General features: G+C 54.3%; 1 protein-coding gene and 1 long non-coding RNA gene across 2 annotated transcripts; one reads left to right on the top strand and one right to left on the bottom strand.

The window, feature by feature from the left end:
- Window positions 1–514: 514 nt before the first annotated feature.
- On the bottom strand, window positions 515–12225 carry LOC143653562 (synaptotagmin-15-like). The gene is made up of 8 exons (XM_077124679.1): window positions 12152–12225; window positions 11028–11217; window positions 10387–10529; window positions 9330–9625; window positions 7858–8028; window positions 7193–7313; window positions 6006–6185; window positions 515–5175 (listed from the first exon to the last, which is right to left on the bottom strand). The coding sequence occupies exons 1-8, from the start codon at window positions 12156–12158 to the stop codon at window positions 5033–5035; spliced, it is 1251 nt and encodes a 416-aa protein (XP_076980794.1). The 5' UTR covers window positions 12159–12225; the 3' UTR covers window positions 515–5032.
- Window positions 12226–12930: 705 nt separating this feature from the next.
- On the top strand, window positions 12931–16028 carry LOC143653004 (uncharacterized). Its single transcript, XR_013161005.1, has 3 exons — window positions 12931–13501; window positions 13737–13807; window positions 15502–16028. It is a non-coding gene; the product is annotated as an uncharacterized LOC143653004 (long non-coding RNA).
- The last annotated feature ends 2015 nt before the right edge of the window (window positions 16029–18043 follow it).

The following is an 18043-nucleotide window of genomic DNA, read 5'->3' as shown; positions in this document are numbered from 1 at the left end:
CTGAAGCTGCATCGAGTGCCATGTAACCTTGCAGATCCACTCAGAAAAGGTCAAGGGGTGAGAGGTAAACTCTCTAGGCAGGCCCACTCATGACTCAGCTATTACAGTCATCAGAGACTTGACTGGCAAAATGGAGAATTTTCATCAAAGAACTGGAATCTATAAGAAAGTATCAAATGGAAATTAAGAACTGAAAAATGTGACAATCAAAATAAAGAACTTAATATATGTATTAATTATATCTTAGACTTTGCAAAAGAAAGATTTACTGAATTGTAGTATTAAAAAAGCCAGCTAAATTACAGAGCAAGAGTATGAAAAATGCAACACGCAAAAATACATTTCCTGAGAATGGATCTAAGGAAAGAGGTACAAGAATGCTTTACTGAAAACCACAGAAGCGTTCTAAGAAAACTTGCAAAAGACCTAAAGAAATGAAAGGACATACATATTCATAGAGCCGATGTTCTAGTTTTGCTAGCTGCTGGAATGCATACCAGAAACAGAATGGCTTTTCAAACGGGGAATTTAATGAGTTGCTAGTTTACAGATCTAAGGCCGAGAAAATGTCCCAATTAAAACAAGTTCTATAGAAATGTCCAATCAAAGGCATCCAGGGAAAGATACCTTGGTTCAAGAAGGCCGATGAAGTTCAGGGTCTCTCTCAAGGGAGAAGGCACATGGTGAACACAATCAGGGCTTCTCTCTCAGTTGGAAGGGCACATGGTGAACGTGGTGCCATCATCTGCTAGTTTTCTCTCCTGGCTTCTGGTTTTATGAAGCTCCCCGGGAGGCATCTTCCTTCATCTCCAAAGTTCACTGGCTGGTGGACTCTGCTTCATAGTGTCCGTCTCTCTGAATCTCTGAATCTCTCATTCAGAGAGACGGACACTCATTCTCCAAAATGCTTCCTCTTTTATAGGACTTCAGAAACTAATCAAGACCCACTCAAATGGGTGGAGACATGTCATCCCTAATCCAGTTTAACAACCATTCTTAACTAAATCACATCAACCAGGGAAATGATCTCATTACAGTTTCAAATATACAGTATTGAATAGGGATTATTCTACCTTTAAGAAATGGGATTTATATTAAAACATGGCTTTCTTAGGGGGCATACTTCCTTTCAAACCAGCACAGTGGAATACTCAATATTGTAGATTTAGAGATGTCAAAGCATCACCAAATGAATCTATATACTCAATGAAATCCAATCAAATTCCAAAGTGTTTTGGGTAGAAATTGACAAACTGATTCTAACATTTTTATGGAAATGCAAAGGGCCAAAAGTAGCCAAGACAATTTTAGACGTGTTGAACAAAACTGGAGGACTTGTACTTATAGACAGCAAGACCTATTAGAAAAACTAATTAAGGTAATTAAGACTATGTAATCTCGGTGTAAGGACAGACTAATCTGATTAAATAGAAAGCTCCCTAACAGAACCACACATACATGATCGCTTGATTTGTGACAAAGTTGACAATGCAGTGGGAGAAAGGATGGCTTTTCAATACATTATGCTGGGTCAATGGATAGTTACAGGGAAAAAAATGCGTCTTGACACCCTACTTGAACCAGTTACAAAAATCATTTCCACATAGCTCATAGAACTGAATGTGAAAAGTAAAACAAAACAGTTTCTAGACGATAATTTGAGGGAGTATTTTTTATGACTCTGAGAGAGGCAAATATTTCTTTAGAAGAACAGAAAATAATGCTAACATAATGGACATTTGGATAAATCAGACTATATTAAAATATGAACATTTGACCACCAAACAGTTTCATTAAGAGAGTGAAAAGGCAAACTGGAGATTGGGAGAAGAAATTTGCTATATGCGTAACTAACAAAAGGCTCTAATCCAGAATATATAAAGAATTCCTATAAGTCAATAAGAAAAAGAAAATCCATTAAAATGGCTAAAAGGATATCCAAATGTCCAATAAATGTATGGCAAAAATGCTTTTTATTTATTACTGTCAGGGAAATACAAAGTAAAGTTACAATGTACTACAACTTCTTGCCCTCCAGAATAGTTAAAATGAAATGACATCAATTTCCAGTGCCTGCCCAGGCAAAAAAAAAAAAAAAAAAGAAAGAAATAACAGACAGTATTAAGCATTGGTAAGGAAGGGGAAGCAATGGAATTCTCATGCACGGGAGTGTAAATTCCTACAAACACTGGAAAATTACTTGGCAGTATCTCTTAAAGCTGGACCGTACACATACCCTGTGACCCAACAATTGAGTGTATATACTAGATAAAAAAATCTCAGAGACATGCGTACATATGCTCACCAAAATTTATGTACAAATATATTCCCAGCAGCAATATTCATAATAACCCAAAGCTGGAAGCAACCCAAATGTTTACAGACAGTAGAATGGATTAAAAAAAATGATGGTATATTTATACTTGAGAGTTCTGTACAGAAATGAAGGGGAAAAAGGAAATTACAATGACACAATGAAACAGACAGCTCTCCCAAGCAATATGTTCAGTGGAGATTAGACAAGAAGGAATACATATCATCTGATTCCATTTATAGAAGATCAAAACAAGGCAAAACAAATCCACGGCATTAGATATAAGGTTAGTGATTTCTCCATGAGGGTAAAGGTGGCGGAGCATAAAGATTTCTTGGGTGCTGGTAGCATTTTATTTCCTGACATCAGTGTGGGTCACACAAGTGCTTTCCACCCTATGAAAATGAGCTGAGCTGGGCTCATGCTTTTTCTGTGTGTATGCTACCCTTCAAGAAAACATTTACTTAAAACAAAAACAAAGCAAAACAAAAACACCCCTCTCTCAGCTGGTCTTTGTGCCTAAATCCAGGTTGACTCGCTACGTAGTGATGTCTCCAGCTGGTTGCTTATGGCAGCGCCCTGAGCCCCGGGCACCCACAGCTCCACTGCCTGCTTCTTTCTGCTGGGGTCACCTTTTAGACAATCCCAGGCCACCTTGCTCGGCTCCAAGGGAAGAACCCCTGTGTTCGTTGATTTTGCTTTTTGTTTTTTCGCCCCTACCATGTCCGTAGACACAGGCCAGCCCAGTACAGCAAACTCTGTCACTTTCCTATCTGTTTTGGATTGAATCGTGTCCCCCGAAAAATACACATTCAGGTCCTAATGCCTGGGCCAGTGAATTTATTTGTAAATAGGATCTCTGAAGGTGATATTAGTGAAGAGAAGTCTAAACTGGGTTAGGGTGGGCCTTGACCTGCTATGACTGGTGTCCTTATAAGATGACGGCATTTGCAGGCAGTCGTAAGACAGAGACAGAAAGAGACGGCCAGGAGACAGAGGCGGAGGTTGAGGGGTACCCCCACAGGCCAAGGAAAGCCGTGGAAAGCCACCACGCTGGAAGTCCGGGGTGAGGCGTGAGACAAGTGGTCCCCTTTAAGAGGAAGCGGGGTCCTGCTGGCACCTTGATTTCGGACTTCCAGCCTTCAGAACTCTGAGTTGATACATTTCTGTGGGTTAAGCCAACTTGTTTGTGGTACTTTGCTACAGAGCCCTGGCAAGCTAAGATACCATCGGCCACTCAGATGTTTCAGCAGTGAGTCAGATACCAGTTCACTCCGTCCCACGCAGGGAATACTCACCAACTTTTCCCAGGGGTCCTAGAAGGCCCACAGCTAGTCTGGGACCACCTCCCGAAGTGTGGGGGGGTTGACACCTTTTGTTTTGGTCCTCGGGTGAAACCGAACCAGTTCCAGCTAAGTCTGCTCTGCAAACGTATGGAGAGCTCCTTCTATGCACACGTTCTGAAGTGATTAGAAGCTACCGGTGTGTGGATTCCTTTACAAATATGCAAGTGAAATACAGGAGCAAAAGCAAACACGTGCTATCCCGTCCACCCTGAATGCTGGCCACAGCCACGTCCAGCTCGTGTCTGTGCAGTGACAGGACTGAAGGCGGGGCCAAGGAGGCACAAACTCGGTGTAACTTCCATGACTTTCTTTTGCTGAAGTTGCTGCTCCAAGACATTAAAGGGAGCCCTATACTGGTTTGAGGCTGTTTAGTGATACAGTAGATGCATTCCATCTGCAAAGAAACAACACTGCTCCAGCCAAGGAAGACACCAGGCTCAACAGCATAAAGGGGGAAACACCGACAGCCCGTTAGGATGACAGGGACAAGCGTGCCACCTTGTCCCTGCTTGGCCCCTCCAGTCCAGCTTCACAGGGAGCATGATTTGGGAACTTCCATCTTAATGAATTTTATACCTACCACCACGCAATAATGGAATGGCTTGTATTACAGGGAAAGCTTTCAGCCCTGTGGCTGAGCCTTTCACCTGCTTTCATAATTTCCTGCACAAAGCCAAAGACCCAGAAGCTGAATCCTGCTAACTGGGAGAACCTGCTCCCCCACCGTTGGCCCTGGGGTGGGCTGCTTCCTGCCTTCTCCTCCAAGGCTCTGACGTTAGGGAGATTTCCCTCCAAAGCTGGGTGGGCCAGCTGGGATGCCCAGACCTGCCTCCTCACCCGCAGCTCAGAGTAAGGGAAAGCAGTTCTCAGGCTGTGTATTTATTGCGGATCCACTGAAATAAGGGCTTTGGACACTTCCTCTATTATTTCCCCCAGAACAGTTTGTTTTTCTGCTATGCAGAAGGCAGAGGCTGTCACAGCTTGGCTTGGCATCAACTTCATTAGCTTTTGGTGACACAGCCAGAGTTCATCCTGCACTGGCATCTGGAACAGGCAGCTATGCTAATGCTAAGTATTCAGAATATTTATTCCAAATGCTTGACATTTGGGTCCCAATCAGGCCTGTGATGACGCAGAGCTGGGATTCTACATCCAGACAGCAACACAGGTAGGAGAGACGGAGTGTGGCAGGAGGGTTCCAGAGCTTTCTTTGCCCCTCTGCTCTCCTGCACGCCAGCACTCACGTCCCCGGGGCTCAGGGGGCGACCCGGCAGCTCAGTGAGATGGTGGAGGGAACGTCCTTGCCTGGTGGCCGTACCACACGTGGCTGTGGGCAGGGCAGGCTCTGGAAGCAGACATGAGGCTTCCAGCATCAGGGCTCAGCCGGGCGGCAGAGCGCATGCCAGCTCTTGGCCAGCTCCTTGGGTTTGCTGACCATCTCGTTCCAATGCTCCAGCTCTCTGCCGCGGGCATACATGTAGGGGCCCACCACCACCCGGCCCAGTGGGTGGCCCTCTGCGGAGAAGGGAAATGCACAGTCATTCTCTCGACCACAGAAGACACATGCCCCACAGTGACCTCCCCAGCAGCCCCTCCATCCTCACTCCCGCCTCCCCTTGGAGGGCGCAGCAAAGCCCTCTCCCTCTTTAAGCATCAGCTGACAGGTCCCAGAGGGGCCCTGACTTTGCTCTGGAGTGGGAGGGACTGCTTCTCCGTCCTCCAGGGACATCTCCTCTGCCCCTGCCACCCCCTGGTGGGGGGCCTCCTGGAGCCAAGGAAGACGCCTCCAGAAAGGAGGAGACTGGGGCCCCAAGTCATGCTCACCCACCAACTGCCACAGTGGAGTCAAGGTCTGAAGCACTGAGCCCTCTGCCAGGCCCTGATGGGCTGCTTCCTCGGATGGTGTGGTGAACACCGGGACATGGGGCAGGGTGGGAGAGGGGGCGGGGATAACTCAACCCTATTCTCATCTGCCCTGTCCCACTCCCAGGACTCCAAAGGCTGGTCTGGAAAATGTGAGGAAATGAGGACACCCAGTGATCCGTGGGCCTTGGGTCACTTTGGCTGGCAGCAGGCAGCCATCCTGTCCACCAGGGGCCAACTCGTAGCCTCTTCTTTTTATACCATGGACTGAGCCAAAATTTGGATTAAAGCTGGGGCGAATCCCAGCCCTCCAGCTAGCAAGCTTTGTGTCGTTGGACAAGTATATCAGCCTCTCTGAGCCCTAGTTGTCTGTATCTCCAGAACAGAGATCGTGGCAGCTCCTTTGGGGGGGGTGCTGGTAGGGGGAACGCATGGGGCATCCAGTCCTCCTTTGCCCTGGAGGTGGGGGGAGGCAGCCTTACTGTCCCCTTCAGAGCTCTGCAGCACCATCAGGCTGAGGCTGGCAGTATCCAGCTCGGTGGGTTCGGCCTTGAAGCTGAAGGTCTCATTGTACACGGGATTGGCAGAGCCCAACACAGCCGAGGTCTTCTTGCACTTGACAAACTTGTTGTGGTTCATCAGAGACACTTTGACAAACACACCTGTAGAGGGCAGTGCAGACCACTGGGCTGGGAGAGGTGGTAGAGCCCAGCCCCCAGCCTGCGGGAGGTTCCACAAGGAGGTCACAGGCCCGACTGGGCACCAGGTCCCCGTTATGGGCAGCCACAGCAGCCAGAGGGGATCGCCAGAGGAAGCAGGGTTGATTAGTGCAATGCTTTAGGGCCGAGGAAATGCCTGGCTCCCTTCTCCTTCCTTCCTCTTTGCCTCTAGGACACACCCATGGCCGGGCCAGCTATTGCTTGTCAGAGCCTGGCACCTCTCCTCCATCCCTGCCGGTAGGTGCAGCCCACTCGGACCCCTGCCTACTGGGCCCTCAGGCGCCTGCTGACCCCTTAAACACCTCCTCATTCAGAGGGCTACGTTCATTTTTGGTGGGGGGGGTTTGGGCTCAGATGGCTTTGAGATCTGCAGTGGAAGCCCTGAATCTCAGCTTGTTTAAGAGTGACCCCAATGCTCAGCCCAAAAGGTGACCAGAAAACCCCTCCTCGGGGAACTCATATAAGAGAGGGGCTGTGTGGGATAAGCCAGGGCCTCCTCTCCTGCAAAGCCTGTGACTGGGAAGGTGGAGAAGGGATGGAGCTGACCTGGTGAGTGTCACTAAACAGGTGGGTCACCAACCTCCCACCCACACTGGGAGGTGCGGATCCAGGACCACTTAGCCTGGAGATGGGCAGATGTGAGTGTTTGTCAGGACAGGTTCAAGAAGCCAGGATACTGCCAGGGGGAAATGGGAGGGGCAGGACATGGTCTTAGGAGTGGAGGCCAAGGGAATGTGGCCTTGGGTTCAATATAAGTGAGAAGATTCTCCCACCAGAACTGTCTGCAGAGGGGGGGAGGGTGTGTCTTGAAAGGTAGTGAGTGCACCGTCACTTGGGGTATGCAAGTAAGTAGAAACTGGGTGTCCAAGGGTGAAGGTCAGACTCCAGTCCCTGGCCCCAAGCCCTCAGGCAGGGTGGGGGTCTTGCCCTAAGAGGTAGGGGTGACTCACTGGCAATGCTTCTGTCCTCCTGAAGCCTGAGACCCCTGGCACGCAGCACAACCACCGTCAGGCGGCTCAGGTAATTGTTGTAGCTGAGGCTGAACTGCAGGTCACCGAACTCCGAGGGAGGCTGGAAGAGGCCAGGATGAGAATGCCCTTGGTTCCTGGGGTGAGGGCTGACCGCTCTGCTCCCTAAAGTCTCCCAGACTGGAGCAGCCCCCAAACCCACAGTGCCTGCCTCCCCCTCTGCCCCACCTCCTCTCACTGAAGCCTTACACGCCATTTCTTAGGTGGGGAAACTGCGGTTGGGAGAGCCATGGACACAAACCCAGGTGGTGTGGGATTCCAAAACCCAATGACAGCCACCTGGGTCCTTCCTGGATGGGGGGAGGGGATGGTGAGTAAATATGTCCCATGGCTGGGCCATCTGGGATATCACCTTTCACAGCTGTCTGACCTGGATGGGAATCTAAATGTGGTTATTTCCAGGTTGCTCCGGGTAATCTGACCAACCCTGGGCGGTCCCTCCCTGCCCCCGGGCTGCCTCGCCTGTAGGGGTTGGGTGGTGGGCTGAGAGCTGACTTCAGGGGGATGGGCGGTCCTCGCCACACCTGTTGCAGGCCCAGGTGGTGCTGACACCTGGGTGGCCCCTATCTAGCGCCCCTGCCCTTTACCTCCAGGCTCTCGGCCTCCAGGTCTCTCCAGATGACACGCCCACCATCTCCCACCAGGGTCTCGCTTTTCAGGGGGAACAGCACCTGGCCCAGGAGACGGTGTTTCTTCTGTCTGTCCACGTGGTACACAGAGAACTTCAGCACCCTCTGGGTGACGCTCTTGCTGGACACCTGGGGCAGACGAGGACCCGGGTGCAGGGCAGGCACGAGGTGCAAGGAGGGATGGTGTGACAGGTTCTTGTGGACACGGGTGTGCTCCATGCATCCACTGGGGACCCGCAGCCCCCCCCAAGATCCAGGTGGGGAAGTGAGAAATGCCCCAGGGGAGCGGGCATGTCTGTCCAAGCCTTGTGGCAGAGCCCCTCCCATGGATCCACCCCAGACCCAGGGTTCCACCTGTGAACTGGACCCACCCCCCCCAGTGATTTGCCAGCAGATGAAAATGCAAGAAGCACCCTGCTGGCTGCAGTCTGAGCACCCTGCCTGCCTCTGCTATCTGAGCTGGACAAGACAAGTCTACTCGCCCTGAGACTCAGCCTCTTGCATGGAAAACGGGAATGAGAGTTCTACCTTCTGGGTTATAAAACCCCAAGACAGTTTCCGACCTATAGCATTTGCTGGCTTAATACTGATTTTTTTTCTTCCCCTTCCTCCTTAAGGTACTAAGGGGCCAAGGTCAAGTTGAGGCAGGGGTAGGGTGTGGGGAAGTGATGAGTCAAGACAAGAAAATACAAATGCACAAAGAAAATAGAGCAGCAAAGCAAGTCCACGTGCCTTGGATTCTAGATGGAAGAGGGGGAAGGAAGAGCAGATACAACTGGATTTTCCCAGCCTTGGGCCTCAGCAGGCTGGCTCAGGCACCCCTCTCCCCAGCTCTCAGCCGTGGAGGAATCTACCCCTTTCCCTGGAAGCCTCTCCTTTTCCTCACCGCCAGCCTGCTGCCCCGCTCTTGAAAATGTTTGCTCAAGGCTTCTCTGCAGGTCTGGAGAGCCTGCTTCCCCTGGGGCCCCTGTCACCTGCTGGCGCTCCCAGGCCCAGGTTGGGCCCTGCCATGGGGCCAAAGGGCACTCCTGGGGGACTCTCAGACAGCATGGGGGAGTTTCTGTTCCAAGGGACCCAGGCTGCTCCCAAGCTCGAAAGATCCTACCTTCCACCTTCCTTGGATAACCAGGTTGAAACCCCAGATGATGCCTGGGCTTCAGAGCACTTCCCCCAGCACTGGGGGCCAGACCTTGGCCTTCAGTGTCTCACCTCTGGGGAGCACCCCCCCACTCCAAGGCCTTTCCCCTGCCCGCACCTGTAGGTCCAGCCTGGCAGGCTGGGTAGAGCAGAGCAGGGCAGGCGCCCCCGAGGTGCAGGGGCTGCAGGACCCTGGCTAGCGCCAGGAGGTGGCGACTCTCCTATACCAGATCTGCTCCTTCCTTCCAGAGGCCAGAGTGCCCCAGACCCATCCTGTCCCTTAGTGGCGCTACCTGGAAGATGAAGTGCTCGTCAAACTGCGGGCTGGAGGTTTTGCGCTTGGTCTTGGACTGGAGGAAGCGGCGCTCGTCGGGCAGCAGGTGCAGCTTCACCAGGGGGCTGCAGGTCTCCGAGGGGGCTTGCAGCCGGCGAGCCTTGATCAGCCCCACCAGCAGCCGCTCGGCCTCCTGCTGGTATTCCACCGAGAACCACAGCCGCCCTAGGCAGCCCTCGGGGAACTCGGTCTCACTCTTGTCCTCAGGGAGCCTGTACAGCTCAGGGTTGATGGTGCCCCCAGCAAATGCATTTCCTGCAACAGAGAGAGGCTGGGAGGTCTGGCAGCTCGGATGACTGCAGGCATGGGGCTGGGCACCCCGCTCTTTGACCACCCCTGTTGGCTGAGCCTCATTTGGCCCGTTCTCTGGCCTCTCCTGCCCACATCGCCCCCCTCTCGTGTAGCCTCCTCCAGGAAGCCTCCCGGTACTGCTTCTCCCCAGGACCCCTAACAGAGCTGACACTTGCTGCACCCTGTGGCCCTGAAACAGGCTCCCGACCCCCTTCCATGATGCCTAGATGTCCCAATGAAAAAGTGTCACCTCTGTTCTTCCCCTTCAAATTAGCAAGGCCACGCTGGCTCCTGGGTAGTTCCTCTGAAGGTCTCTGGGGGCCTTTGGAGCAAAGAGGTCAAAGCCATGTGCTGGCTCTTATCATCTCTGCCCTCTTTACCCGCCAGCCCATCATCCAGGGACCCAGCACAACAGCTACACCAGGACACACCTGTGTTCCAATCTTTCTGCCTTCAGGACCTCGGGCAGGCTATGGCTAAGCCTCAGTTTGTGAATATGTGAAGTGGGATTATAACCCTCTGGCAGTCCTGCTGAGGTCTAACACCCAGGCAGCACGTGAGGCTACACCTAGCCCAGGCAGGGGTGCGCTAGGCTCCTGGTGAAATGGATGCACCCAGAAAGAAGGGTTACTGGGCTGCTCTGCCATGCGTCGGTGGGGTCAGGCCATGTTCTGGAAGCCAGGCCCCGTGAGGGCAGGCCTTGGGGATGGAGGGGGAACACTCACCAAGGTTGCCCCCGGAGGGGTGGGGCAGGAGTGCCGGGGCTGGGCAGGGGTCTCCTGGGGCCTGGACCCACTCTCCACGGTGCAGGGGCATCCAGTCTCGGCCTCGCAGGGAAGGGGGCACCACGAATGGTACCCTTGGGGGCCTGTCCAGAGGCAGGGAGCTGACAGGAAGGTGGCAAGCGTGCCCCAGAGAGCCCAGCCCAGAGGGAGCACGGGGCTGGAGGACAAAAAGGCCAGCAGGAGCCAGGAGGAGGTGAGAGCACAGTCTTCTGGACCCACAAGGAGACTCTTGGGTGCATACACACACACACACACACACACACACACACACACACACACACACACACCATATCACACACGGTCTCATAGCCAGAGCCAACGCTGCCTACCAGCATCAGTGGGTTGCTAGAGATGGTGCAGGGCCTGAACCAGCCTGCCTGGGCTCGAATCCCCATTCCACTCCTGCTGGTTGTGCGGTCCCGATTCCTTACTTATGCCCTCTGAGTCTCAGTCTCCTCAACCAGGGAATGAGCCTCCTGATGCCAGCTCCCAACATCCCCCATCCCACCCCACCCAGCCAAGGGGAACTGCACAAGGAGGGCCTGCAGGCAGGTGCCCACACAGCCCACACTCTGCCTCACCTGCTTGGCCGGGTCCTGCGGCTCGGCTGGCAGAGCTTGTCCCCCTGTCCACTGCGGGGGGCTGGGGCCAGGGTGCTGGGCAGCTCCTCGTAGGAGGAGACACAAAGCCTCTTCCAGAGACAGCAGCTCACCAGGAGCAGCAGCAGCAACAGCCCCCCACTGACGCCTCCTATCACCAGGGCCACCTGCTCTGGGAAGAGAAGCACCAGGTCTGTGCCACCTGGGGACAGTCACTGGCCCTCCCGCCCCTAGCACAGGCCGCAGTGTCTGCCTGGGGAGGGGGTGCTGCCACCCAGGGCTCTGCCAGCTCTTGGAGGGAAAAAGCCATCTTCCCTGGGGTCCGGGGGTGAGGGGCAGAGTCTTCTGGTTTCCCTTGGAAAGCACCTGGCCCTGGACTTGGCTTTCTGGCTGAAGTGAACCATTTCCTTGTGGTTCTGAGCAGAAACCAAACCTCCTCTTGGCAGAGCCTCCAACTTCCCTGGATTCCTTGCTGTCCCTGCGGTGGGTGAGGCGCCCCAGAATGGGCACCTTACACCATAGGGAAAGCCCGGGGGACCACGCCCCTCGATGCATTGAGAGCCCTGACCTTTGGGGTTCTGGAACCCGCTGGGCCCCCAAAGGCTAGACTCTCGCTTGAATTCTGTAATTTGCCCTAACGCCACCCCCTTTGAGGCCATACCTAGTTGTGGGAGGAGGTGGAGGGCGTGTGGATGAGGACAGGGCGGGGGGCGGGGGATGGGTACGACCCTTTGGTGCCTGCACCTGTGCCGGGATCTGGAGGGCCACGGGCGCGCACACGCTCGGTCCCGCCGACAGGCCGCCCCGGCCGGGCAAGGAAAGTGCGTCTTTTGGGTCCCGCGGGGACGCGAGGCTGCCCGGGCTCCGGCCGGGGTGGGGGTGGTGAGAAGTGGCGACGCCCCCTCCTTCCCCCGCCAGCCGTCGGCGCTAACCCCGACCTCACTTCGCAGCCCTCGGCCCTGGGCGGGGCGGGGCGGGGCGGAGGGTCGCGCCCGGGGGACGTGGGGTGCGCTGGGGTGCGCTGGGGTGCGCCGGGGTGGGGGCGGCGCGGCGGAAGGGAAGTCCTGGAAGTCCGACAGTCCGGCCGCCGCGCCGGGGGCACTTACCCGCCATATCGGGCTGCTGGGCCCGGCCCGCGGGTCTCGGCGCCGCCCGCCGCCGCCGCCGCCGGGGAGCTGGCTCTTCAGGCGCAGCGCGGGCCGTCGGGCGGGCGCGGGGGGCGGTCCCTTGTCGCGCTCCTGTCCTGCGGTGGCGCCGGCGGCCGCGCGCGGGGGACGGCGGGGCCGAGGACCCAGCGCCCGCCGGCTCGAGGCCGCAGCTCCGCCCCGGCACGGCCCTGGCCGAGGCCCAGGACGGGCCACCGAGAGCAGAGGCCGCCCGGGGCTCCGTCCGGCTGAGCGCGGGGAGGGGGCGCGCGGTCCCCCGGGACCGGAGGGCAGAGCGAAGGCCTCCTCCGCCTCCTTGAGCAGTTGGCGCTCGGCACGGAGCCCCCGTCTAACCTCGCGGCCTTGACCCGTTCGGGCCCGCGTGCTTTGTCCCCAGACTGCGGCTGGGCCCGCTCCAGCGGGACGTAGCTCCGACCCCTGCCCCAGGGAACCTTCCCCGATGACGCCGCCTGGGTGGCCGCTTCTAGCACAGGGTCCGGCACGGAAGTTTCCCTGGAGCCTGGGGTCCAACTCCAGCACCCCACGCGCCATCTGTGTGCCTTTGGACAGATGACTTGAGCTCTCTGGGCTCGCTTCCCTGAATTGGGTTAATAGTAGCACCCCTTCTCAGAGCGCATCAGAGCCTCTATCTGCAAGGCATTTAGGACGGTGCCAGGCCCAAGGAGTGGGGTGAGGGTGGGGAGTCGGGGGTGGGGGAGACGCATTACGTGCCAGTGTGTCTGATGGTGATTATTTGATCTAGGGCAGCTCTCCTGGGTGCCCCCTCTGACTGCAGGTATGGTGATTGCTATTAGACCTCAGGGCCGGCGATGCAGCAGGCAGCATCTGCAAGTGGGAGCTGAGATGCATGGGTGGGTGGAGGCGGGCTTGTTATTTTGTCTTGGTTTTCTGCTTCCCCCACAGGCACGTCGCTGTAGCCTGGTGACCGACGAGACCCTCAGTCAGGTATGAGGCCCCACCCTGAGGGGCTATGGATTCCAGGAGACCCAGGGGAGGTCTCCTATTTGCAGGTTCCAGGGATTCGGATGAGGACACCTTTGGGAGCTGTTGTTTGGCCGTTGCAGTGGCCATACCCCCCCCCCCCCTCTGGGAGGGATGGTTATATCCCCTCTCCCTCTCTGGGGCCCTGCAGTGAGGACCCAGACCGGGCAGCTAAGGGGATTCACAGAGGCTCCTGCATGACAACCCTTCAGCTACCTCGACTTCCCCACTCCTGATCCCAGCCTCCTGCCCCGTGGCCTGAAGCTCCCTGAAGGGCATGGCACATACCAACCCCCAGCCTCCTCCACAGTTGGTCTCAGCTGAACTTGGGGCTGCTCTGGTTGTAGGGTGTGACAGTGGGCCCTTCTCTAAAAGGAAATGCCTTGTGGTCATCAGCAACTGTCCCATCTTCCCCCAGCTCCATATTGGGTCTTTCCGGGGTCCCCATCTTGGATACAGGCACACCCACTCCCCTAAGCCCTGCAGGTCTTCCTTCTCAGTACGTCTCCAACATCTGCTCCCCCCCGACCCCCCATCACTCCAGGACCCTCAGCCAGGCTTCCATCATGTCTCACCTGGAGGGAGCACTGCATCATCTCCCTTTTGGGACTTCAGGTATGATCCTGTTCCTGTCCCTACTCTCCTGCTAATATCTTCATTCACACGTACCTGGACCACAGCCCTGTGCAGGGAGTCGGGGCCAGGCTGCTAGGACTGCTTCTCACAGTTCTGCCCATACCCATACCCCTGTTCTCCAGGCTGCTCTCTCCCCACCTGACACCCTCATGGCTCATCCTTCAAGAGGGGCCCCCAGCATCTCCTCTTCCGGGAAGCCCTCCATCCTTCCTCCTTGGAGTCCTCACTGTCCACACTGAATATGGGACTCTGAGCCTGTGACAAGCACTTGGCCCCCTTTCCCCCCATCAGACCAGGACCTCCCTGAAGGAAGGGGCCCTGTCTTACTCAGCTCGGCACCCCTGGTGTCTGTCTCTGGGCCAAGGCTGTGTGCTCGGATTCCCCTTCCCTGCTTCTGCCCACGCCATCCACACCTGACACTGCAGGGCCCCACCGGGGCTCCTCAGCCTTCTCTGGAGATCAGCTGCTGGGTTCTGCACTTACATTGCTGGCTGTATCTCCAAGCACCTTACACAGCCAGCCAGCCCACTGAGTTGTGTTTAAAATATATATTTAATTTAAATTATGGTAATATACACACAACACAAAATTTCCCATTTTAACCACTTTAAATGATGTTAATTACATTCACCATGTTGTACTATCACTATCCATTACCCAAACTTTTCCAATACTCCAAACGGAAAATCTGCAGCCGTTAAACAATAACTTCCCATTTCCCCTCCCCACAGCCCTTACTTTCTATCTCCACAAATTGGCTCTTTCTAGATATTTCATATGAGTGAGATCATACAATATTTGTCCTTTTGTATTATTTCACCCATGTCCCTTCTTGTAGCATGTATCAGCACTTCATTAATTTTTTGGGGGTGTGTGCATGGTCTGGGAATCGAACCCGGGTCTCCCACATGGAAGGCGAACATTCTCCCACTGAACCACCCGTGCACTACTTCATTCTTTTTCATAGTTGACTATTTTATGGATATGTCACACTGTATTTGTCCATTCATTCATTGATGGACACTGGGGTTGTTTCCACCTCTTGCCTATTGTGAATAATGCTGCTACAAACATCGGTTTACAAATATCTGTTAGAGTCCCTGCTCTCAGTTCTCTTGGGGATACACTGCAGGGCCACATGAGAATTCCATGTTTAACTTTTCAAGGAAGCGCCAAACTGTTTCCCACCAGCAATGCACGAGGGTTGTTGTTCCTCCACACCCTCGTCCCCTGAGTTTTGTGTCTTTTCTCTCCCACTGGAAGAAGTGAGCAGGAGGACCTTTCGTGCCACCCTTTAGGTTATAGGTGCAGCCATGTGGCCTTGCTTTATACTATGGCATCAAGTCCAGCCAGGCAGGGACTCCTCGGGTAAGGACACTGAAGAAAAGGGGCTCTGTGGTCCACTCGGGGAGCGAAGGGGGCTGGCCCTGGCCCTGGGCTTACCTCATTCTTTCCTCCTCACTGGGCACCGATGATCTCAGTATAAGACCCATCTGGGGAGCCCACGGGAGACTCCAGGAGGCCTTTCCTATGCAGGTGACAGAGAACGAAGCCAAGAGCCAGACACTGGGGACAGCGCCCCCTTGGAGGCTGGGCGGGCTGGGATCCGACGTCACATCACAGAACAGCCTCCAACTTTGGGCCACAGCCCTGGCTTTGTTTCCTGTTTTTAGATCTTGCTCCTTAGCGTCTCTGGGAGCCAGAAAATCTGAAGGCAGCAGCAGACATGGTTTCTCTTTTCCGTGGCCAAAAGGAAGTCCTAATTCCATTGCAAGAGTATTTCCAAGGAGGATTGCAGGAAGTCCAAGGGTGTAAGAGGCCCGGGTGTGCCGGCGGGTGATTGATGAATAATTCAGAGCAGTGGATGAGTCACAAGAAAGGCCACTTTCAATTAACCTTAAGAATCAGCCCCCTTCGGAGGACGTGTCATCTCTCATCACTTAAGGACCCGGAGGCTGGAGCAGTGTAGAGGCCATGCCAGCCAGCATGCAGAAGGTGGTGTTTCTCACATTTATGTAAATGTAAATAAAGGGAAGGTTTTTCCCTTGTCACCAGCAGATCCTTTCCTTCAGTTCTGGAGGGTGGATCCAGACTTAATTTCCTGCAGTGCCTTCTCTTGAGGAGTTGGAGGGGGTAACTTTCCCCCACTCCATAGTGCTGTCCCATCCTATGACAGCCACCCAGAGTCCCAGAATAGAGTCCGGAGCCCTCAGCTCTCTCCTGCTCCCACTGTTCCCTCCTTCTGCCCCCCCCCCCCCCCAGCCTGGGACTGGCAACAGCATCTTGTTTTTTCTCTCAGGGGAAGTACTTCCCCCACCCCCAGTCCTAGTCCACAAATGGCTTGTAAAGCTGATCCCTTACCTCTCCCAGAGTCACCTCTTCACCCCATTTAGGGGCAGAGGGTTTGCACATGACCCACGCCTGGCCACCCGGAGCATTTCATTCCCTGGCCAGAGTGATTGATTCCGGGAAGGGTATGTGACCCCTGCAGGGCTGATCAGGATGGAGCCTGGAATTTTTGTGGGCCTCACTGGGAAAGGGACAGTCCTCTCTACCCCCACCCTCACCCCCACCCCCGCCACGACTTTGTTTTTTTTTTTGTTGCAAGAGTTGTTGAGCTGAAGGAGGTGAATGTGGAGCAGTTGGAATCCCCCATGTGGAGCGAGAGTCGGGATGGCAACCCAGCAGCAGAAATGGGGAGGGGGAGAGAGACCAGATGCTTCTGCCTGAGCCTTGGGTCCTGCTGTGCTGGTGGCCAGTCTGTCCCTGGACACGTCAATAAATTGTCTTTTTTTGGGGGGGTCCACCTTTTAAGCCAGTAAGAGGTGATTTCTGCCTCTTGCAACCAAAAGAGGCAATTAGACGGTGGCAGAGGCAGGTGAGTGAGGATGGGCAGGCGGGTGATCCCACTTGACGGAGGTGGAAACTGAGGATCGCCAGGGGCGAGTGAGTTGCCAAAGGCCACCTGGCTAAGAAGGGACCGAGTCGGGTTTGGCATCTGGCTGTTGTGGCTCCAGGTCTCTTGACCAGCCCAGGCTGCCCATCAGAACAGAGCCTAAGTCAGGGACAGAGGCAGAGCCTGTCCTTTCTGAACTGTCACCTCATCATTGAAGCCTGTGCTCCCAGTCAAGCCCTGTACTCTACACTTAGAAGAGCCAAAGTCCCTGTTGTGCTCAAGCCGGTTTGAGAAGGGTTTCTGCCTTGACAATTCAAAGTTTAGAAGCCACAGAAATTCTGTCAGTAGAGGGCGCTGGTTCGCAGAAAGAGCCCAGCACAGGAAAGCAGGGAGTTGTGCATCCCTGATGCTGCTTTGCTTGTTTCCGAGGACTTTCCAATTCTGGTCCAAATCCATTTGCATCCTTATAATAAACATATTCCCCCCAGGCCTCCACCCCCAAGCAAGCTGCAGGTGGTCTCTGACTTAAACCTTTCAAGACAGTTCCCTTCCACAGCCTCCATAATACTCCCGGGCTGTTGATGCAGGAGTTGTTGGTTGCAGGACTGGGTGGTTGAGACAGAACCAAGGGACAGAAATCGAACCCAAACCTTATTGTTTTTGTTTAAACAAAAAGGAAATTTATTGGCTTAGTTAATTGAGAAGTTAAGAGATGGGACCAGCCTTTGCTTTAGCTGGGTTCCCATAATAGCTGCAAATAATGTCCTCAGGACCTGCCTCTCGCTATGTCCTCACCTTGCCAGCATCTGGGTTGGTTCCAGAATCAAGCTTGGTGTAAGGTGGTGACAGGAGCTCCAGGACCCCGTCTAATTATGGAAAAGAGTGAGCTTGGACAATGGGATGCAGTGACTGGCTTAGGCCTGGTCATGTGCACACACACACCCCCCTTGGCCAAAGCACATGTGTGGAGTCTAGGGAAGAGTTTAGGATGAAATCATCAAGACTTCAAAAAAGATTGCCTTTAGCAAGATAGGAGTTATTTCTCACCCGTCTGCAGGTGAGTAGCCTGGAAACCCAAGGTTCTTTTCTGTCCTGTTGCTTCACTCTCCCTAGCTGGTGTTTATCTGTGTGGTCTGAGATTTTTCACCACCACACCTATAGTCCAACCTGTGAAAAGGGGAAAAGGGAGAGAGGAGCCCTTAACCCTTCCATTAAAGGCTTAACCTACCTCACTCTCAACCTGTGGTCAGTTGCTTGGCCAAATTTAGCCTCAAGGGAGAGAAGGAAATACAGTTCTTTCTTTCTGGATTTCCATGCCT

Source organism: Tamandua tetradactyla, chromosome 13 (assembly GCF_023851605.1).
Source record: "Tamandua tetradactyla isolate mTamTet1 chromosome 13, mTamTet1.pri, whole genome shotgun sequence".
Lineage (NCBI taxonomy): Eukaryota > Metazoa > Chordata > Mammalia > Pilosa > Myrmecophagidae > Tamandua > Tamandua tetradactyla.
Note: the sequence above shows the minus strand (reverse complement) of the source record. Positions and strands in the feature narration are given on the sequence as shown.

Bases quoted from the DNA above. Each gene is read 5' to 3' on its own strand.
- LOC143653562 (XM_077124679.1), bottom strand. The intron at 10,530-11,027 runs GTGAGGCAGAGT...GCCTCTGGACAG, and splicing joins CGCAGGACCCGGCCAAGCAG to GCCCCCAAGGGTACCATTCG. The intron at 5,176-6,005 runs GTAAGGCTGCCT...CCTTCTCCGCAG, and splicing joins GCAGAGCTCTGAAGGGGACA to AGGGCCACCCACTGGGCCGG.